The 19,111-nt window shown below is 54.9% G+C and overlaps 6 protein-coding genes across 6 annotated transcripts; 2 read left to right on the forward strand and 4 right to left on the reverse strand.

Moving 5' to 3' along the window:
* Positions 1 to 677: 677 nt before the first annotated feature.
* Positions 678 to 2,277, reverse strand: ACET3X_001276 (uncharacterized protein; the record flags this gene model as incomplete). Its single annotated transcript, XM_069446549.1, has 4 exons — positions 678 to 795; positions 858 to 1,574; positions 1,628 to 2,104; positions 2,156 to 2,277. The coding sequence occupies 4 exons, from the start codon at positions 2,275 to 2,277 to the stop codon at positions 678 to 680; spliced, it is 1,434 nt and encodes a 477-aa protein (XP_069311518.1).
* A 1,044-nt stretch (positions 2,278 to 3,321) lies between these two features.
* Positions 3,322 to 4,997, reverse strand: ACET3X_001277 (uncharacterized protein; the record flags this gene model as incomplete). The annotated part of the gene is made up of 2 exons (XM_069446550.1): positions 3,322 to 4,207; positions 4,261 to 4,997. The coding sequence occupies 2 exons, from the start codon at positions 4,995 to 4,997 to the stop codon at positions 3,322 to 3,324; spliced, it is 1,623 nt and encodes a 540-aa protein (XP_069311519.1).
* Positions 4,998 to 5,471: 474 nt separating this feature from the next.
* Positions 5,472 to 7,812, reverse strand: ACET3X_001278 (uncharacterized protein; the record flags this gene model as incomplete). Its single annotated transcript, XM_069446551.1, has 3 exons — positions 5,472 to 7,005; positions 7,064 to 7,549; positions 7,694 to 7,812. The coding sequence occupies 3 exons, from the start codon at positions 7,810 to 7,812 to the stop codon at positions 5,472 to 5,474; spliced, it is 2,139 nt and encodes a 712-aa protein (XP_069311520.1).
* A 488-nt stretch (positions 7,813 to 8,300) lies between these two features.
* Positions 8,301 to 10,635, reverse strand: ACET3X_001279 (uncharacterized protein; the record flags this gene model as incomplete). The annotated part of the gene is made up of 2 exons (XM_069446552.1): positions 8,301 to 10,352; positions 10,402 to 10,635. The coding sequence occupies 2 exons, from the start codon at positions 10,633 to 10,635 to the stop codon at positions 8,301 to 8,303; spliced, it is 2,286 nt and encodes a 761-aa protein (XP_069311521.1).
* A 428-nt stretch (positions 10,636 to 11,063) lies between these two features.
* Positions 11,064 to 12,742, forward strand: ACET3X_001280 (uncharacterized protein; the record flags this gene model as incomplete). The annotated part of the gene is made up of 2 exons (XM_069446553.1): positions 11,064 to 11,560; positions 11,620 to 12,742. The coding sequence occupies 2 exons, from the start codon at positions 11,064 to 11,066 to the stop codon at positions 12,740 to 12,742; spliced, it is 1,620 nt and encodes a 539-aa protein (XP_069311522.1).
* A 3,000-nt stretch (positions 12,743 to 15,742) lies between these two features.
* Positions 15,743 to 18,696, forward strand: ACET3X_001281 (uncharacterized protein; the record flags this gene model as incomplete). Its single annotated transcript, XM_069446554.1, has 5 exons — positions 15,743 to 15,830; positions 15,888 to 16,660; positions 16,799 to 17,312; positions 17,382 to 17,525; positions 17,573 to 18,696. The coding sequence occupies 5 exons, from the start codon at positions 15,743 to 15,745 to the stop codon at positions 18,694 to 18,696; spliced, it is 2,643 nt and encodes an 880-aa protein (XP_069311523.1).
* Between the last annotated feature and the right edge of the window lie 415 nt (positions 18,697 to 19,111).

Raw genomic sequence — 19,111 nt, forward strand, 5'->3', positions numbered from 1 at the left:
GTATCCTTGCGTCATATCCTCTTCATTTTTCTGAAAATCAGGAATGCGTGGCGCGTGTGAAAGTAGATTTTATGCATCTCTAGAGGCCGCCTTGCATGAACGCCTTTCGTCGATAATGTACCTAGGTACAGCCGAAATAAGCGGCCGTAGTCCCCTGAGCAACAAAGCTATGCCATCATGTGCGGTAGGCGCCGGTCGCGCATCGCGAGAACATGTAGCTTCAATAGATGCATGCAAGGTCGATCATCCTCAACGTCCTGTTGAGAGATAAGTATGCGGATCCTCAAGGAAGAGGGGCTGGTGGAGGCTGGTGGAAGCTGGACTAGGACAGAACCAACGGTCCCCAGGTAGATGACGTATGCAAGAGCTCGATTGCTTTTTCCAAAGATTTAATCCAAGACTATAAATACTCTAGAGGTGAAATGGTTACAGAAGGTAGATACTTCTGACACAAGCGAATTTTAATGTTTGTGACGAGAATGAATGTCTGGACGTACAAGTCGGTGCCATCGCGGTCGACAAGGCAGAACGATATCTGTACGTCTTCCCAGACAGCAAAAACCATGCTATGCCGCGCTGGTCAGGGGAACATTATGAGGGTACAGTCCATTTCAACTGAGAGAGAATAGCCCTTTGGATGTTTTTCTTTGGTCATAGGTACTCATATCATCCCTGATCTACATGACCATAATAAAGTCTGGATCGCGGTCATCGCCTTTACCCTCAAACTCGGCATACTTTCCATTCGCCTTGTCTTTGTTGATTTTCCACACCCACGCGACATTGGCAGCAACCCTGCAAAGCATTGATCAGTACATCTTCACAAACTAGTGATATCTCGAATCAGGTCAACTTACAATACCCAGGCTGCGCATAGCAATCCCAGCATGATACCATGACTCTTGTGAAAGTGTGGCCCTTCACTTTTCGGGTACACGAAACTTGCGACGAAACCTCCCGCATTGGCAATCCCGAGTTGGAGTGCAGAAGTAGTGGCGCGTTTGTAGTGTCCAGCGGAGTTGTTGCTGTTCCAAGATAAGATGCAAGGTACAGTGGCATACATACCGGTTGCCATAAGGAAGGTCATTCCGTATTGTATCTTGGGGTTCGTAGTCTGACTTATAATGCCGTAGCCGATGATAGCAATGGGCAGGGTGCATAGCATGACGGGGCCGCGTAGGTTTAGACGATCCGATAGTAGAGCAACTGCCACTGTAAAGACAGATGCTACGGCGTAGGGGATAACAGTCCACAGCTGTGTTTCATTGGGATCCTTGGCGAATCCGTTGTTGATGATAGTCGGGAGGAAGAGACCAAAGCTGTAGAGCCCGCTGAGGATTGCGAAGTACGCCGTTGCAGTGAGCCAGACTTGGACATTGAACACTCCGCGCTTGACTTCTGCCCAATCGAAGCGTTCGTGAGATGCGCTCTGTTCACCGAGCCGAAATCGCGCATGTTCTTTCTCGCTTGGACTAAGGAATTTGGCGGATTCGATCGAGTTGGGTAAGAAGAGTGCGGAGCATACACCGACAAAGACGGTCAAAAGCCCCTCAACAATGAAGATCCAACGCCAACTGCCATATTCGGTTAGATGCTTGCAATGGACGGTGGCAAGTGTATTACGTACCCTTCAAGCCCTCCAGCAGGACCAATCGCATTGAGTCCCCTGGCCAGCAGACCACCAAATGCTCCAGATAATGATGCTGCGGTGTAGAAGATGCCAATGCGTAGAGCCAGCTCTTGCCTCCGGTAGAAGCCGGAAAGGTAGAGTACCATACCCGGCAGCAACCCTCCCTCTGCGCAGCCAAGCAACGCGCGGACGGTAACAAAGGAAGCGAAATTGGTGACGAAACCAAGACACATGGTCAAGATGCCCCATACCGATGTTAGAAGCGGAAGCCATATCTTTGGTGATACCTTCTTGAGCACCAGATTCGACGGCAGCTCACTGGCGATATATGTAGCGTAGAAGACGCACAAGCCGATGGAGTACTGGTGGTCGTTGATTTTGATGTCTCTTTCGAGGCCCAAGATCTTTGCGTTGCCGACATTGGTGCGATCGATGAATGAGCACAGAAAGAGGAGAGCCAGAACGGGTAGGATGCTATCGTTGTCAGCACTTTAATCTTGAGGGGAGAGGAGAGAATCAACATACCGAACATCCATTTTGACCAGTAACTTCTTGGTAACCTGGCCGTCATTACCGAACCCCGCTTCCAACTGCTCACTTTCGCTCCTATTCTCAAGTTTCTCGTCGTGCATCTTATCAAGGCTCATGTTCGCAACAGGTCGGAGTACCGAAAGTAGAAGTGCACCGAGGATTGGAGGACAGTGTGGGCTCTCAGCCTAAAGGAAAAAGAAGAGGACAGCTCTCTTATCCTCTCAACAGGGAGTCGTAGCGCACTCCAACCTGCCAAAAAGCGACAAGGGCTATCCTCTCTGACCCCATGGGGCGGGCGCACGGGATGCGGCGCAATCGGGTTTTTCGGACATGCTATTGGCGGAGTTGCTCGGCCGTCAAGTGAGCATGCCCCAACGCCCGCAAGCTTATGCTGGAAACAAGCATAGCGCTCTTTGGCAGACAGGCGATCGGCAGGCTTGACATCAGCGTTAGTGATCCGGCGCGTGCAAGCGGGAGTTGTTCTGTTGCCGAGTGTTCCTCGTCGGTCGTGTAGAGATACGAACAAGGGCAGAGGATGCATCGCATGGGTGACCACAGCGCTGTATCTTTCTTCTGGTGGGGTTGCGGGTGTTGATGGAGTTTTTGGTTGGCCAGCATAGCCAAGCTTTGGTTGTACAGCACAGAGGGGCCCGTCAAGCAGTGCGAAGCCTTTAAGCCCCGCTTGGACGACTTGGCTGCCCCGAATGTCGCATGGCTACCGCGACGAGGAAACCCGCTGCGTGGGGAGATTGTCAACGGCGTCGCAGATTGCGATTAGAGCTAATTTCCAAATTCTTTCCAGAGGACAGGCACCACCGGTATTGGAGACTCTGCATGCTCCGACGCCGAGGGTGTTGTCGCAACACACAGAAGCACCAAAGTTGATCTTGCCAGGTGGTGTAACCGATAACCCGGCAATCGCCGTCGCGATGCTTTTTTGTTCTTCCAGGGAAGTTGTGCGACATCCATCACATGATTGAGCAGGTCGCAATGGCTGCCTTGACGTATGGCATCATCACTTACAACACCCGGCGTTTACGTGCACACCGCTCCGTGGTCCTGGAGCGCACCCTGATCTCGCGCATTTGATTTGCAAATTAATGTGAATGGTATTGATCGCCAAGGCATGCTGCATACGCAAGCAAGCCACGGAAAGACGCCTATTCCATAGTCTTGAGATCTGGCGCAACCTCAAACTTCGCATCCGTCTTCGCCTTGACGTCCTCAACACTAACACCAGGCGCAGTCTCTGTAAGGGTCAAAGTACCCCGCTTTCTGTTTACCTCAAACACACACATGTCCGTAATAATGGTACTAACGCACTTGGCTCCGGTCAATGGCAGCTTGCATTCCTGGACAATCTTGCTCGATCCATCCTTGGCAACATGCTCAGTAGCGACTACCACCTTGGTAGCCTCTGGGTTGCTGACGAGATCCATAGCGCCGCCCATGCCCTTGAAAACCTTTCCAGGCACCATGTAGTTTGCTAGATCGCCAGATGCGCTGACTTGGAGCGCGCCTAGAATAGAGACATCAACGTGGCCACCGCGGATCATGCCGAATGACTCTGCAGAGTCAAATGTCGAGGCGCCAGGTAAAAGCGTAACCGTCTCCTTGCCGGCGTTGATAATGTCTGGGTCGAGCTCGTCCTCGGTAGGATAAGGGCCCATGCCTAGAATACCGTTCTCGGATTGCAGCCACACCTTGACACCGTCGGGCACGAAAGACGCCGCTGCCGTCGGGATTCCGACACCCAAATTGACATAGTATCCTTGCTTCAGCTCTTTCGCCGCTCGGCGCGCGATGCGGTCGCGACGTTCTGCGGCCTCGTTCTTGGAGGGTGTGTCTGTCGAAGCAGCGGGCTTTCGAAGCTTCTTGATCTCGATCATTTTAGGGGCAGTAGAGGGAACGATGCGGTCGACGAAGATGCCAGGGAGGTCAATGTCGTTTGCGTCAAAGGTGCCGATTGGGACGATTTCTTCGGCTTCAACGATGGTTAGGCGTGCAGCTTTGGCCATGATCGGGCCAAACGCCTTGGTGGTGTATCTTCCAGAAATGTCAGCTATAACATTCATGACATTGGATAGCGCGGTTGTTACCTGAAAACACAGTTGCCAGCCTCATCTGCCTTGTGTGCTCGGATAATCGCAACATCGCCAGTCAGAGCAGTCTCCATGAGGAATTTCTTGCCATTGAACTCTCTGACCTCCCTCTTCTGGCCAAAACCGACAGCTTTCCCCTCCTTGTCAAACTTGGCGGGGATCTGTCCGTCTTGCAGTAGAGTGTTGACAGCCGTGGGTGTGTAGAATGCTGGAATGCCTGCCCCACCAGCTCTTATCCTCTCCGCAAGAGTACCTTGTGGACATAGCTCAATCTCTATGCCGCCGCTCAAGTATTGCTTTTCCAATGCCTTGTTGTTTCCTAAAAAGCTGATGATGAGTTTCTTGACTTGTCCATTCTTGGTAAGATGCGCGAGGCCTCCTGTATCCTCAATGCCAGCATTGTTGGAGACAGCTGTCAGGGAGTGCAAGGATTGTGGGCCGCGTTTCTTCATCGCTCCGATGAGTGTGTCTGCTACACCACACAGCCCGAAGCCGGCACTCAGGACTGTTGATCCTGATTGCACGTCTGCGACTGCTTCGTCTGCATCTTTGAATAGTTTCGATTTCGAGCGGTCGATTGTCGGAGCGCCTTGACTGATGCCGCGCAGCTGACCCGTAAACCGCCATCGCGGTGGGAGTCGCGCGGCTCGTAATTGTGCGGGGAGAGGACGTCGAGAACATAACCGCGATGGCAGAGCGGCAAGCAGCCGATATGACGCAGGTAGCGAGTCCATTGTGAGGCGCGTGAACAACAGTAACAGCAATAATAGCAGCAGAGGCAGTCAAATTAAACCAAGGGCTCGGGAGACTCAAGAAGCTCCGGCTTGTCAAGGTACGGGCTGAAGCTTTGCAATTCACGTCCGAACGAAAGCCATCAGACGCGTGCGTCAACCGCGCAGTAGCGTAACGTCATGCATCTGGCGGCCGTCGGCATCATTTCAACTGCCGACGATGGAGCGACTCTGCAGCTCGAAGCGGGGCTTCATTTGCGGCGAAATCACATGAGGTTTAGCCTCTGGCGAATTCCGAGGTTGTGCCATCCTTCCAAGTGCCCTCCCACTTGGCGACCCGTCATCTGCCATCCATTCTGTCCCGCGACTAGCACAGACTCGCAACAAGCAACATGAAGACATTCTTACAATTGAAGGTTTGCCCAAAAATTCCCAGAATACTCTGAGAGGGTGCGCAAAGCAGGTTCATCCGATGCACTACGGGAAGTTGAAGTCGGGCAGATTCATCCAGTCCGTCCATAACGGGTTGCTATCGTTCCAAGGCAGATCCAACAGCGCCGTAGAAAACAGGTCAGAGTTGGTCACGGTCTCATTGACTTCGTGGTACGACATGGCTGAGAAGTCAAGCGTATCTGGCCAGTAACTCGAAATCGGATCGGGGCCCATTGTATGGTTTTCGGGCAATGCTTCGTGCACTTTATATGACGGCGACAGAAGGGCTGGTATGGCCATGGATGGCGGTACAGGATCGTGCGATGGCATTCGGACCGTTCTTTCAATGTCCGGCGCCTGCTTGACAAGAACGCGCAAGAAGCGACCGTAAACGACGGAAGCACCGTTTCGATGAACCGGTGTGCTGCCTATACGCTCAAGAACCGTTGCTGTGTCTTCGATGAGATGTCGTACACTTGGCGCAAGGCTCTTCTTGTTTCCGCTACCCTCTGGTACGGGTGCACTTAGAGCGAGAGCTATGCTTGCAGCAAAACAGATCATCGTGACTGTGTTGTTGGGCATCGACTTGAGACGAGACTCGCCTTGGATTGCCGCGCGCATAACGTTGAGTGCAGAAGATAGTGCCGACTTGCGGAATGACCGCTTGACTTCTGGGGGTGCGCTTGGGTGATTGAGGAGCATCGAGTAGGTCGAAAGTCGTGTATGTGTGACAAGAATCTCGACATACGGAGGCAGACTCTTACTCTCTGGATCGGCAATCACAGAAGGCCAGGCTCGAGACCAGGTATCGAAGAAGCTTTCGACAGACCCGTCGATTTCCTGAGCAATCTTGGAGCCCACTTCTACCAGGCGATAGTTGTCACAGCGCGTGCGCACTTCAGCGAAGAGGCAATCGAGATCGCGGCGGAGCACTGCCATAGATATGAGCGGTCCATCCTGGGCGTCGGCGTACTGGTTGAAGTGCCATTTGTCGCAATACTGAATCAAAGACGTTTTGGGGACGCAGTAGCTGCGGCCGCGGGCTAGGCAGACTCCGCGTTCCAATACGAACAGAGAAATCCATACCCTCTCTCTGCGACGCAGAAGTCGCTGGCCCCATTCCGAGTCTGGGTCAACATCTTCGAAGCCATCCATAGCCAGTGCTTTTCTAGCATGGAGACATTCAGCCTTGGGTATTTGTCTGACGAGCTCCTGATCGAATGAGGTAGACGGTGTGATTACTTTGTCTAACATTAGATCCAGCGCGATAGATAATGCTGTAGCCAGGTAGAGACTGGTATCGTCATCGCTCGCATGCGATCCTGGAGGCATCCAAGGTATACTAACCATGAAAGCCAGCACGATTTCAACAGATCTGTACTTTCGAGTGATGACCTGTTCGGCCAGGAATCTGCGATGCAGTAGTAGTCTCTTGGCCAGGGCAGAGGTTTCTGGTAGGAAAATGGCTGTCATGGCTAGTAACGTAGTGAACAGAAAGGCTGAGCGGTTCCGAACGAATGGCAACGTGTGTACCAACGGATCGAGTCCCCAGCGTGTGTGCGCTAGTTTCCTGTGGAAACTAGATGGTACAAGTCACTTGTGTGTATCTGCGATAAGGATATCGGTGCCAAACTTACTACTGTAGAAGCATCTCAGCTTCATCTTTGGTCACGAGACCGACGTCGATCGGATCCAACCCTGAACCCTGATCAAGGTTTGCCTTCATGGGGAGGAAGAAATGATGAACGTCCAAAAATGCGCTCTGTTCGCTGCCATTGAACCTGCCTTCTGGGCTGGCGGTGCTCGGATTGTACGATTGTGGTGTTGCAATTCGTAGGTCCGATGCCCGAGCGAGAAGCTGGAGCGGATTCTCGACATCTTCAACAGCGAGCTGATCGTCGCTTGATGTGCCAACGAGAGTGTTTGCCGATGCTTGTGGATACGCTTCTGAGGCCGGAGACGTGTCCGGGTTTAGGTTCTGGTGGGAGTCATCGTCCCCTTGTGCCTCGTTCAAGAGTCGTTGCAGCTGTTGCAGCGTACTCTGACTCGCAGCTGCATCTGACTTCCTCTTCTTGATGGCTTCCTCGACTTGGTATATGGCTTTCTCTAGGCCTGATCGTTTGCTTCCATGTTGTCAGCCTTGATGATGTTATCAAAACTGATCGCTTACTTTTTCACGCCCTTCTGTCTACCGATATGGAACTCGCTAGATGTGGACGTACAAAGTCAGCGTATGTCTCATATGCAGTTCGTATAAGCCCACTTACGGAATGATGCATTCGATGCCGACGTTCTGGCATCGCTCGCATATCGGCGCCCCCTCTTTGCGCCGGCATTTGATTTTGCTTTTGCGGCAGTTGAGACATGCCGCCTGTTTGACGTTCATTCCTCTAACCTTGGCTTTTATGTTGTTCCGCGATGCTGTATGACCGTTCCGTAGTCTGGATTGGGCGTCTCCGGCATAGCTTGGCTGGCCGCACGAAGTCTCCAAAGTTGGGGATTCAAGTCAGGCCCCTTTCCGTTCACGGAATCTCAGAATCGACGTCTACAGCAAACCCAAAAGTCAAGGTATGCGACGCAAGGCGGAACAAAGGAAGACGAAACGCGCCGAGGAGCTGCTCGGTGCATGGGCGTGCGTGCGGAGGTGTGCTAGCTGATTGTGCGCTAGCATGGACCCTGGTATTGCACATGGCAGGCGCCCCCAGATGCAGACTTCGGAACAACTTCCGCTGACCGGCAGTTTGTCCAGACCCAGTCACGCGTTGCAGCGAGGTGCAGCTAGGATGACATTTATGTATTGACGTCTAAGCATTGGGTATCTGTTTGGAAACTGCTACATGAGTGTAATAAAACTGCACTCCAATATCAAGAAGCTCAGCCCGAGGATTCCTCCTCGGCTGTTGTCGCCCTCTCTTTGCCTTTGGTGCCCGCACCTGCATCCATTCCCTCATGCGTCGCGACATGGTTCTCAGACTTGCTCGCATCTCTCTGTTCGCGTTGTGCCTGTGCCTCCTCTTCCCTTCTCCTCGTCTCTTCCTCCTGACGTTCCCTCTCTTCTTGAGCTGCCACCCTTTCAAGCCTTTCCCTTTCCTCCTGCGCGTGTACCATCCGCTCTCCAACACCAGGGAACAGACTGGCAACGAACAGAGCAAAAGCGCGTTCGACTGTACGCATGCTGTCTCTGATCCACCCAAATCTTTGGTCTCTCCTCTGTTGCAACAACCTCCTCGCCGCTTCCTCTGGAGACAGATTGCCTCGCTGTTGGGTTTGGCGTTGATTGTTGGGCTGAGCCACACGGTCGGCCAGGGCTCCAACGGGGAGCAAGGCCTCAAAGTGACGACGTACAAGATTGAACTGCTCTTGGAACGCACCTACCTGTGCCAGGTAAACCACACCAGCAACAATGCCGAGCATAATGGGTCTGTAGAGACCACCACCTCCTGCAAAGAAGTAGACAAATGCAGCCAGCTTGAAAATGAGCCACAGGTGCCCAAAGACGTTGAGCATTCGATCGTTTTCTTCCGGTTGGTTCGCATTCGCGTTTGCATTTGCCATTGGGTCCTGGTTCTGGTTCTGTACCTGATTGTGCGCTTGGTTCTGATGGTGAGCCTGACCACCGGCCTCTGGCTGCTGTGTTGGTGTCGGTTGGAGGTTGGCCAGTTGGTCATGCAGCTGGGTCGGTCCCTGTGCCATCTGCTGCCCTAGCCCAGCAATAAGCTGTCTGTTCTGGGCAAACTGGGTTGTGAAGCTCTGGAATGGCAATGTGGATACCATGGGAGCCGTAGTGTATGTGCCTTGCTGGTCAAAAAGAAGACCAACAGGTCCTTGTGGGCTGGATAAGAGGAACAATTCGGCTGGTGCATCTGTAGACACCGTCTGCGGAGCATTGGGTTCCCGTGGTTGTGATGTAGTGGGCGGATCTGTGGACGTAGCCAAGGTACTTGGTTGACTGGGAACAGCAACGCTTTGTTGCCGATCAAGTATGATGTTCAGTTCCAACGCATCTACCCTGATTTCGGTAAAGGAACGTCTCAGCGCTACTACTTCCGGATCGGTAGGAAGAAGGGCAAGGGCTCGCTCGACAACGTTCAAGTTTTGGTTGATTGTGTTCAGATGTTGGCGTATGTGGTCAATTCGCCAAACGGGCAGCTGCAAGGGGGGCCAGGTTAATACCAAAGGTCGATCGATGTGCGTACTTGGCTCGCGAGTGGACAGTAGCAGCGTACGGACATTTTCCATCTCCCGTTGTGTTTCCTGGAAGATGGTCTGGATGCGGGGTAGCAGGCGCTGGGCACTGTCGTGGCCCATTGAGGGAAGAAGGCCTGGTGGGATTGGTGGACGAGCGAAGGCTAGTGGGTGTGGAAGAGCAAATGCAGGAACAGGCTGCTGAACTCGCGCAGGCAAGTTGACGTGGTTGTATGTGACGGTCCACCTCGCCCCATTGGGCCCAATACCTTCCCGCCGCAGTGCCTGGTCGCCATGACCGGGAAGATTGGGCAGTCCCATGGGTGCACCCGGAAGCTGTGCTTGCGCAGCATCAGCAGGGCTCCGTGTCTCTTGCCCAGGCTGCTCAGACGTCGTGTTTGGAGCTCGCTCGCCGTCGTGTTCTCGCTGTTGTGCCATGGGCTGAGCAAGATGTGGGTGCACTTGTGGGGGAAGAGGAATGGGTATCACGTGTGCGTGACCACCCGGAAGACGGTGTTGGTGCGGTTGTGCTAAGGTCGGTAGTGAATCTGGCCGAGCCTGTGGCAGCGCCCTGAAGGGGTTCGTTTGGAGCGGGTTTGCGGGTAGCGCTGCAGCTTGGGGACGGAGAGGGTTGGGCGGAAGGGCTGAAGAGGGCGGGGCAGGCGCTACTGGAGAGATTGCAGCAGCAGGAGGGAGCTCTCGTAGGACCAGATGGAGGCTCTGGTCCTTGCTCTCGCGAATCTACATTCACCGTTAGCCTGCGTTTGCTGCTCGCCGTTGGCCGTCGTACATTGTCAAGCCCAAAGACATTGCCCAGTGTGTCGGCATCGTTGGCTACGACTCTGCCCCGGTAGATGAGGCGCATGCGCTCAGGTGCGGGCTTTGAGGGCGCCGCATCCTGGATGCGGCTGCGCAGCTCCTTGACAGTCGTCGACGCGGGTACGTCTGCGAGGTTCACGCCGCCTTCGACCTCTGCCGAGGGGGAGAGGATCTTGAGGTTGATGGTCTGCGCATCTTCCGCCATGGTCGCCGGGAGGGTGCAGCTGCGCGTGTAGAGTATAGGTAGAGAAGTGACGACGTGTCCGTATCAACAACCGTATTTGGGGGGAGCCACCGTCACGCCTGCCATTTACGGTGCATATATGTATTCTCTTGTCAGGGCAATTCGCACGTTGAACGCGGGCGTCGGTGCCAACGTGTGCGGTAGATTCGCAGCCTCTGCGCACGCGATGCAGCAGTTGACAGTGCAGGTCGAGGTCGAGCATGGCGGGCGTGCGGAGCCATGGCCGCTGTGCGCTAGAGAGCCGCTGCAGGTGGATACGTCATTGGCCAAACCCACCGAGCACGCCGATTTCCCCCCCCCCCTCCCCCCCTTCGACGACGCGACGTCTTCGCCTTTGCTGCCATCGTTGCTGGGGGAATTGCCCGTTGGCGATGCATTGAACCACCACCATGGCGTCTTCCTGTTCCCGCCAGCTCATGCGAGCTCCTCTGCGCCCGCGCGCCACACCCTATGCATATTCCCGCCCATGTCCACCACGCACCTTCTCCACGACGCGCGCAACATGTGACAAGCACAACTTCCACCGCAAAGAGTCGTTCAGGTCGCGGCTCAGCGCGGCGCTCAGCAAGACCAAGATCAAGTGGGAGCCCATCCCGATCGCCCTGGGCATCGGCTTCCTCGGCGCATTCCAGCTGTATCGCATCCAACGCCGCGAAAAGCACACGGCGGCCGAGCGGCACAATGGCGACGACGGCGGCGCAGACAGCCAGGGCCGCCCCAAGAAGCGCGAGAGGATACGGCCGAGCGGGCCATGGACAGTCCAGGTCATGTCGACGCTGCCGCTCAAGGCCCTCTCGCGCGTGTGGGGGCGCTTCAACGAAGTCGACATCCCGTACTACCTGCGCGTGCCCGGCTTCAAGCTCTACTCGTGGATCTTCGGCGTCAAGTGAGTAGCAGCCGCGCTGCCCTGCCCACACAAACGCCCCCGGTGCTGACCAGCCACAGTCTTTCCGAGGTCTCGGAGCCCGATCTCCATGTCTACCCCAACCTCGCCGCCTTCTTCTACCGCACCCTCAAGCCCGGAGTCCGCCCCCTAGACCCCAACCCCAACGCCGTCCTGTCTCCCGCAGACGGCAAGGTCATCCAGTTCGGCACCATCGAGCACGGCGAAGTCGAGCAAGTCAAGGGCGTGACGTATAGCCTCGACGCTCTCCTGGGCTCCACCAAGCCCAGTGCGCCCGCCCAAAACGTCGCAGACTCGCAGGTCATTGCCAGCGAGCACATCAAAACGGCCAAGGACGAAGAGGACACGGTCCGTGCCGACGAGGAATTCGCCAATGTCAACGGCATCTCCTACACTCTCCCCAACCTCTTCTCGGGGCCATGGCCCAAAGGCGGAAAGCCAGCAGAGATGCCTACCGACCAATCTACGCCACCGGCCGCCTCTTCAGAAGCCGAGGTCCGCGCCGAAATGGCCCTGAGTGAAGCCGAGCGCCCATGGTGGGCGCCCGCGTCTCGCAAGACACCTACAGCCCTCTACTACTGTGTTGTGTACCTCGCCCCAGGAGACTACCACCGTTTCCACTCTCCCGTCTCCTGGGTCGTCGAGTCGCGTCGTCACTTCGCCGGTGAACTGTACAGCGTCTCCCCATACCTGCAACGCACCATGCCCGGCCTGTTCACATTGAACGAGCGCGTCGTGCTACTCGGCCGCTGGCGATGGGGCTTCTTCTCCTACACACCGGTCGGCGCAACCAATGTCGGCTCCATCAAGATCAACTTCGATCGCGAACTGCGCACCAACAGCCTCACCACCGACACTGCCGCCGACCGTGCTGCCGAAGAAGCCGCAGCCCGAGGGGAGCCTTACTCCGGATTTGCAGAGGCCTCGTACACTTCTGCTAGCCGCGTATTGGGGGGTTACTCTCTCAAGCGCGGTGAAGAGATGGGTGGCTTCCAGCTGGGAAGCACCATCGTACTCGTCTTCGAGGCGCCAAAGGGCATAAGACCCAGCCTCGACGAGGGCTTCACTGGCACGGAGAGGAAAGGCGGGTTCAAGTGGAACATTGAACAGGGAATGAAGGTCAAGGTGGGAGAGGCCCTGGGATATGTGGAAGAGGTACAATAATAGCCGACGCACGATTCATGCAGGCGTGCCAAATGATACCATCTAGCAACCCCATCGTCAGTGTTTTGACGAGAATTATTCAACCCTTCACATGTGCTCGACTTGTCAAGACGTCATCTTGTCTAGTTCCCTCTCTTGATAACTTTTGCTCAGTCAGAGAATATGACAGCGTTGAACTCGGCTTTCTAGGTCAACTCCTGCGCAAAAGGCGACTTCAAAAGTAAAAGTGAAAGTGAGCTTGAAGATTGGTCGAGGTTGCATCAAATGCCGCATACATCTCGTGGTATCGAGCATAGGGTCTGGTAATTGATCAAGCTTTGCGGGACACTTTTTTTACTTGCATTCCATCACAATATATAACAAACGGACAACTCGGTGCCCTCCGTTCGTCATCTCAACACATCTATCAACGTGTCTCCGCACCTCCAATCTCATTGTATCCTTTACTTCTTTGTCTCTTCCAGATCTCCATGCCCAACAGTCCCCAAAATCCAATAATGACCAACACCACCCCTGCTATCTTAATCCACACCACCATTTCATTCCTCCTCCTTTGTTCCTCTTGCATACTCGTGACGTGAGTCTCCCGTATACGCCGCTGTGGAAGCGTGCCAAGCTCCATGTCGTAAGGGTGAGCAGGTGCGCGCATGAAGAGGCGAGATATGAAATTACCAGTCCGCACAGGTCGGGGCCGAGGTGGCATGTCTGGTAGAAACGGTGACGTCGGCGATATGGGTGATGTGAGTTCTGGAGCGGGAGACAAGACAATGAGCGGTATGCATCTTGTTGACATCGGCGATGATGGCCATTCTGGATGCGTGATTGATGGTGATTCAGGCGGGGATGGTAGCCGCTTGCCCGGGTGGGGGACGGTCGGCGAAAGGAGCGGACTTCCATATGATGGCGATGCTTTGGCGATTTTTGGGTATAGTAGCGAGGATAATGGCTGGTGTGCGATTGGTGACAGCGGCACTTTTGGCCACTCTGATGCGTCGGTTGAATCGGTAGTTGATACCATGACGTGTGAACTTTTGAAGCCTTTCCTCCAAGAGACGGCTTTATGAACAGGTTCGAAGGCACTCGTAGTGTTGAGTCGCCAACGCGGTGTGGAGTCTGTAGAGATAAACAATGGCCAATTGCCCAACCGACAAACGCGTACTCACCAATGAGCGTCCAGGCTCGAAACTGTAGTGAAGGTGGAATTGAAATTTGCACCGAAAACACATTTGCGGAGGAGCACTTGCCAAAAACTCGGGCTTTTTGAAGTCTCATTCTGGACATTTGTTGACCACGTTCAATAATCTCTTCGCCAGACTTGGGGAGCGCCATCTAGCTTAGCTTCATGGTACATGAGACGATGTCTTACCTGCTCTGTACTACCACTGAAATGATCCTTGATGATTCTCGCTTTTCACCCGTTTATCGTCCATTCCTGATGGCCAATGGCTTACTCACTATTAACGGCCCAGGCGGGCGCGCAATTGATCCATTTCGCACCATCTGCTTCCTCAAGGGCTGAATATTGTCATGAGCTTCTTTCGCCCAAGGGGTCAAGCTGCAAAACCAGCCATAGGGAGATGCAAATGCCATTCCATGCGCGGAAATAGACGATGTTCAGGGCCTGTTATGCACATGCATTACGCCAAACCAGAAGGACATCTCCTGTACAAGTAACTCCGTAGAGACTCCATCCCAGCCTCGCAGCACCGTGCATCTGCTGTATCCGGAATGAGGAAAGAATTGTGTATGGCTACATGGATGGGTCGGGACTTGGTTTCGGTCTTCAAAGATGGTATCAACCCAACTCGGACCGTGCGACAGTTCACAAGTAGCCTGCTATCTGTCTGGCGTGTTATGCCAACTGGGTCGGAGCTTTTGTGGTGAAAGAGCGCATTTGAATCAACCTATGTGTAGATGCCTTGAGGATTCTGATAATGTAGTAGAGGGTTGGCTGATGTAACTCGTCAGACCTGTGGTGGGTCGTCACTCAACGAGGCGCATAACCGTTCTGACTGGCTGACGTCCTTGGGTACTTTTGCGTCGACCTGCTGTCCGGCCACAGTTTGAATACGACCAAACAGTGCCGGTGAATCCCGCAGGTACTGAGAAGTATGAGCTTGAATATATTGCTTGCAGGAACGGCTGACAGTCAGCTTTTCGACGGTTGTACGAAAGTGGTGTAGGAGTGGACGCTTAAGAAACCTCACACAGGAATCACGACCGAAGCGATATCGCGCTAGTCTAAAGAGGTTAAGACGTGTAAGACGCCAAAAATAGCTGTAAGATGTTTGACAGAGCTGAGGAAGCAGCTTGCAGTTATGGCCTGTATTCAAGACTGCTGGCTGCGGTAGTTCTTGACGGTTTCAATGCAATCTAGTGTGTACTGTCGACATTCCTTCGCTCAGAACTGGGGTACTGCTACCAGTACACAGACATGTTCCGCACCACGAGACAGGTACGAGGCGAGGCTATGAGAAGAAGATTGGTATTCTGGCATCATCTTGGGAAAGCGATATATGCACACCCCAGCTGGTACGCAGGGGCGCCTGCAGCTCCAGGCAGGTTGATGCAACAAGGCTTGCAATGCCGCCTAGACTAGCACGTGTAATCCCCACTCGGTGTTGCTATCCAGCTTCAGACATGTTTGTTGTGGTGTCGAAGTGTTACTGGGGCGCGGGAGTGGTAGCCACAGGACGGGAGGGATCAAACGGCGAATACACAGGCAGCACATGTTGCCATATCAGCAAAGTTGTTCCGGTGTTGGCGGGAGCGGGCTGCACGTGCGGCAGGGCTTGGGCGGATCAGCCTACGGCGTGCATGTACGTACGGAGCTGGATGCACTGTGCTCGAGTTGAGGCTGTCCAACCGCGCGCAATGCAGTCTTAGCCGGCGCAGTGGACGGCTGTCCAGTCTTGTTTTATTATTAGCTGAGCGCGTCTGTCTCCGCCCCGCCATCGACAACCTGCTTGCTGGCGGAGCTCTGAAGCTGCCATCACTGCCATGCCTAACTTTCCATGGACCAAGTCGAACCGGTCGCACCAATCTGTCGACAATTCCTCGTCAGGACAGCATTCGCCCGTGCCATCTGGTAAGGAAGCATTTGGCCGGCCAATCGTCGGCGCGGCTGACGGTCAAGCGCTGGCAGTGAACGAGCAGGTTGCAGGCCAGCAGCAGCGATACCAGAATCCAGACGGCAGCCAGCCAGCGCCTGTGCAGCTCCAGCAGCAGCAGCTATCTGTGCAACCACTGCAGCCTCAATATAGAGAGCAGTTTCCCCAGCGCGCCACGAGCCACAGGCTGAGCGCCCATCTCTCCCTGGGCCAGCAGCCGTCGTCGTCGTCGTCATTGTTGTCGCCGTCGTCGCCGCAGCAGAATTACCAGCAACCAGCGGGCCCTCCGCCCGCGTCTGCTGTTGAGGCGCCTCACCGCGGCGTCTACCAAGGCCAGCCCTCGCCCGCGGCCTACGCGCCCGAGCCCAAGAAGCAGTCGCTGCGCAGTCGCATCGCAGCCGGAGTCAAGGGCCACAAGGACCAGGAGGCCAAAGCACAGAAGAACGGCCTGGGCAGACGCCAGTCCGTCCGGAAGAGCGACCCCCGCGTGCACGAATATCAAGCGCACGAAGACGCTCGCGTGCAGCAGCAGCAGCAGCAGCAGCAGTGGCATCAACACCAAGGGTCGACAGCCCACCTGCCCGCCTCCAACGAGCAGGACGAGGACAACCTCGACCCCTTTCTCCAGAAGGACAGCAACGAGACGCCCCAGGTGCCCCCCAAGGACTTTCAGTATCAGCAGAAGCTGCAGCAGCCTCAACAAGCATTTGTGCCGCCGCCGCCGCCGCCGCCGTCGCATCAGGAACAGTACAATCGGCCCCCACTCGGCAGGGCAAGCACCGAGGACAGCTATTCGACCCAAGGCGGGGTAGATCATCAGTACAGCCCTGAGCAACAGCAGCAGAAACAACAGCAACAACAACAACAACAACTACAACAACAACCACAACAACAGGTACAACAGCAACAACAGCAACAACATCAACACCAATACCAAACCTACCAGCCTGCCGCTCCACCCCCGCAGCCCGCGACCGACTACCAGGCCTTCGCCCCGCAAAACGTGCCAAGTCCCCTCCTCCAGAACGCTCAGCCGCATGGCCAGGGTGGGCAGGGACCACAGGACATCCAGCAAACTTACCACCTGTACCAGCAGTCGCTAGAGGGCGCGCACCAAAACACTCTCCACCCCCAGCAGCAGTTTGCGTCGCAGCTCCAGCCGCACCAGGACCAAGATCCACACCAGCAGCCTCAGTCGGTGCGACCACTCTCGCAGCACCAGCTGGCCCCGCCGTCTCCCCTCCAGCCGTCGTCGTACCAGACATACGACGCCCAGCACACGCAACCGTCCGACCCCCCACCGACAAACACAACACCGCCACGCCAGTCGCAGGACAGCATGGCACCCAGTGCTCAGAGCAATGCGAGGAACACGCTGAGAAAAGTGGTCGACGGCAGCCAACACCAGCCCGGCCAATCGTCCCGAGAGTCGTCCCTGCTCTCACAGCCGCCCGCTCAAGGTCAGCCACTCGGTCAGCCGCCTGTCTCGCCGGGCCTCGCAACATTCGACGCTAACGTCGTGCCAATAGCTTCACAGGGGCAGCCATATCGCGGCGAGAAGCAGAGCCAACAGGTTTCGGAAATGGGACGGGCAACGCCTCCGCCAAGAACCTCCGTCGCCGACATGACAGAGGAAGACGTCGAGAAGCTGCAAAAGGAGCACGATGTTTTGCGTAAGTGGATTCCCGTCCAATGGGCCGGCTCGTCTAACCGTGTACAGGCGAAAAGTACCAAAAGGTCAAGCGATACTTCTTCGAGCAACAGTCACAGGTGCATCAGCTGCAAAACACGCTCGCAAACCAGCGCTTGTCGCTCTCGCGCACATCTTGGGACGACAGCGAATACGCAACGCGCTTCAACCGGCTGGATGGATTGATCGCACAACTATCCTTCTCCATCCGCAAGGATTGGAAAACCATACCGCAGTGGCTGCATGTCGTGGTCAACAAGACGGCCGTCGAGACAGGCAAGCAGGAAATGACGGCTGTTGGCCGTGCCTTCATCTCGCACTGGTTAGTAGAGAACATATTTGACAAGTACTTCCATCCAGACTTAGAGCCGGGCTTCTCGACACAGCTGCAATCCATTGTCTCCAACATCCGCAAATTCTCGCCGCCTTGCCACAGTACCGAGGATGAAGACACACTTGCTGCAAAAATCATAAACTGGCGGCTGGCGACATTAGAAGGTCTGGCGGATACGTTGAGAGCACCACAAGCTACGGCCAATCGCGAGGCGCTGACCGCAACACTCAACGAGAAACTCATTGCCTCTCTCCAGATGCACCTGAACGAGCCCGCGCCGGCAGACCTCAACGGAGGCGTGCCCATGATCATCGAACTGGCCATTAGCATTGCTCAACATCTACCGCTCGAGAGCCGCGAAGTACATATCGAGTACTTTCCTCCGGGTCACGGCATCGTTTCCGACTTCATGAAGCTGGAATCCGGCATCCCCGCATTGACAGCACCCATTGTAGAGTTGGACGACGCGGACAGAGCTTCGATCAGAAGCATGGCATCCAGACCCGATGACAGCATGTCGATTGCCGAACAAGAGCAAGCACAACTACAAGGTAGCCAGCTGCCAAAAGAAGACAAGAAGCGCGGTATGTTCGGGTTTGGTGCATCAAAGAAGGCGACGGCTTCTCCTGCTGCCCTGGGCAAGCGAGAATCGTCGCTCGGTCAAGGTGGCAGCCAGCAAAGTCTTACACAACATCCACCGGGTAGCTCCGGGGGACCAAAAGACGAGTCTCCACCACCACGTGTGCGCATGGCCGTTGGTGTCGCGGTACAGATTCGTGGAAAGAGCATCCTGATCAAGGCTCCCGTGTACAGCACTTGATTGATGAAGACGACGATGGCATGGACGATTTGAATTGAGCGATCTAGCAAGCAGGCTTTTTGGATGATTTCCTTCTTCACTTCTCGACAGCAGGATTGGGCTTCTCAGATTGGATCTGTATCTAAGATATACCCATGGACGACTGATGGCATGTTTTTTGAGCGTTTTGTTGGTGGAATTGGAAGTGCACACCGATACCCTCGCTGCTATTACGGTCAGGACTCGAATAAGGACATGTTTTTAAGTATCGTGGAACAAGAATTTACCCAGCTCTGGTGGTTGTTTGCCTGAGTAGACATGCGTGGAGTTTCCATCAGTCCTTGGCGGGCATGCTCGCGCTTCACTCACACGACAAAGCACGCTAATTGCGGCCGATCTGAACTCCTATTGGCCAGCATCCGCGCCTGCCCTTTGT

This window comes from Alternaria dauci, chromosome 1 (genome assembly GCF_042100115.1).
Source record: "Alternaria dauci strain A2016 chromosome 1, whole genome shotgun sequence".
Taxonomy (NCBI): domain Eukaryota; kingdom Fungi; phylum Ascomycota; class Dothideomycetes; order Pleosporales; family Pleosporaceae; genus Alternaria; species Alternaria dauci.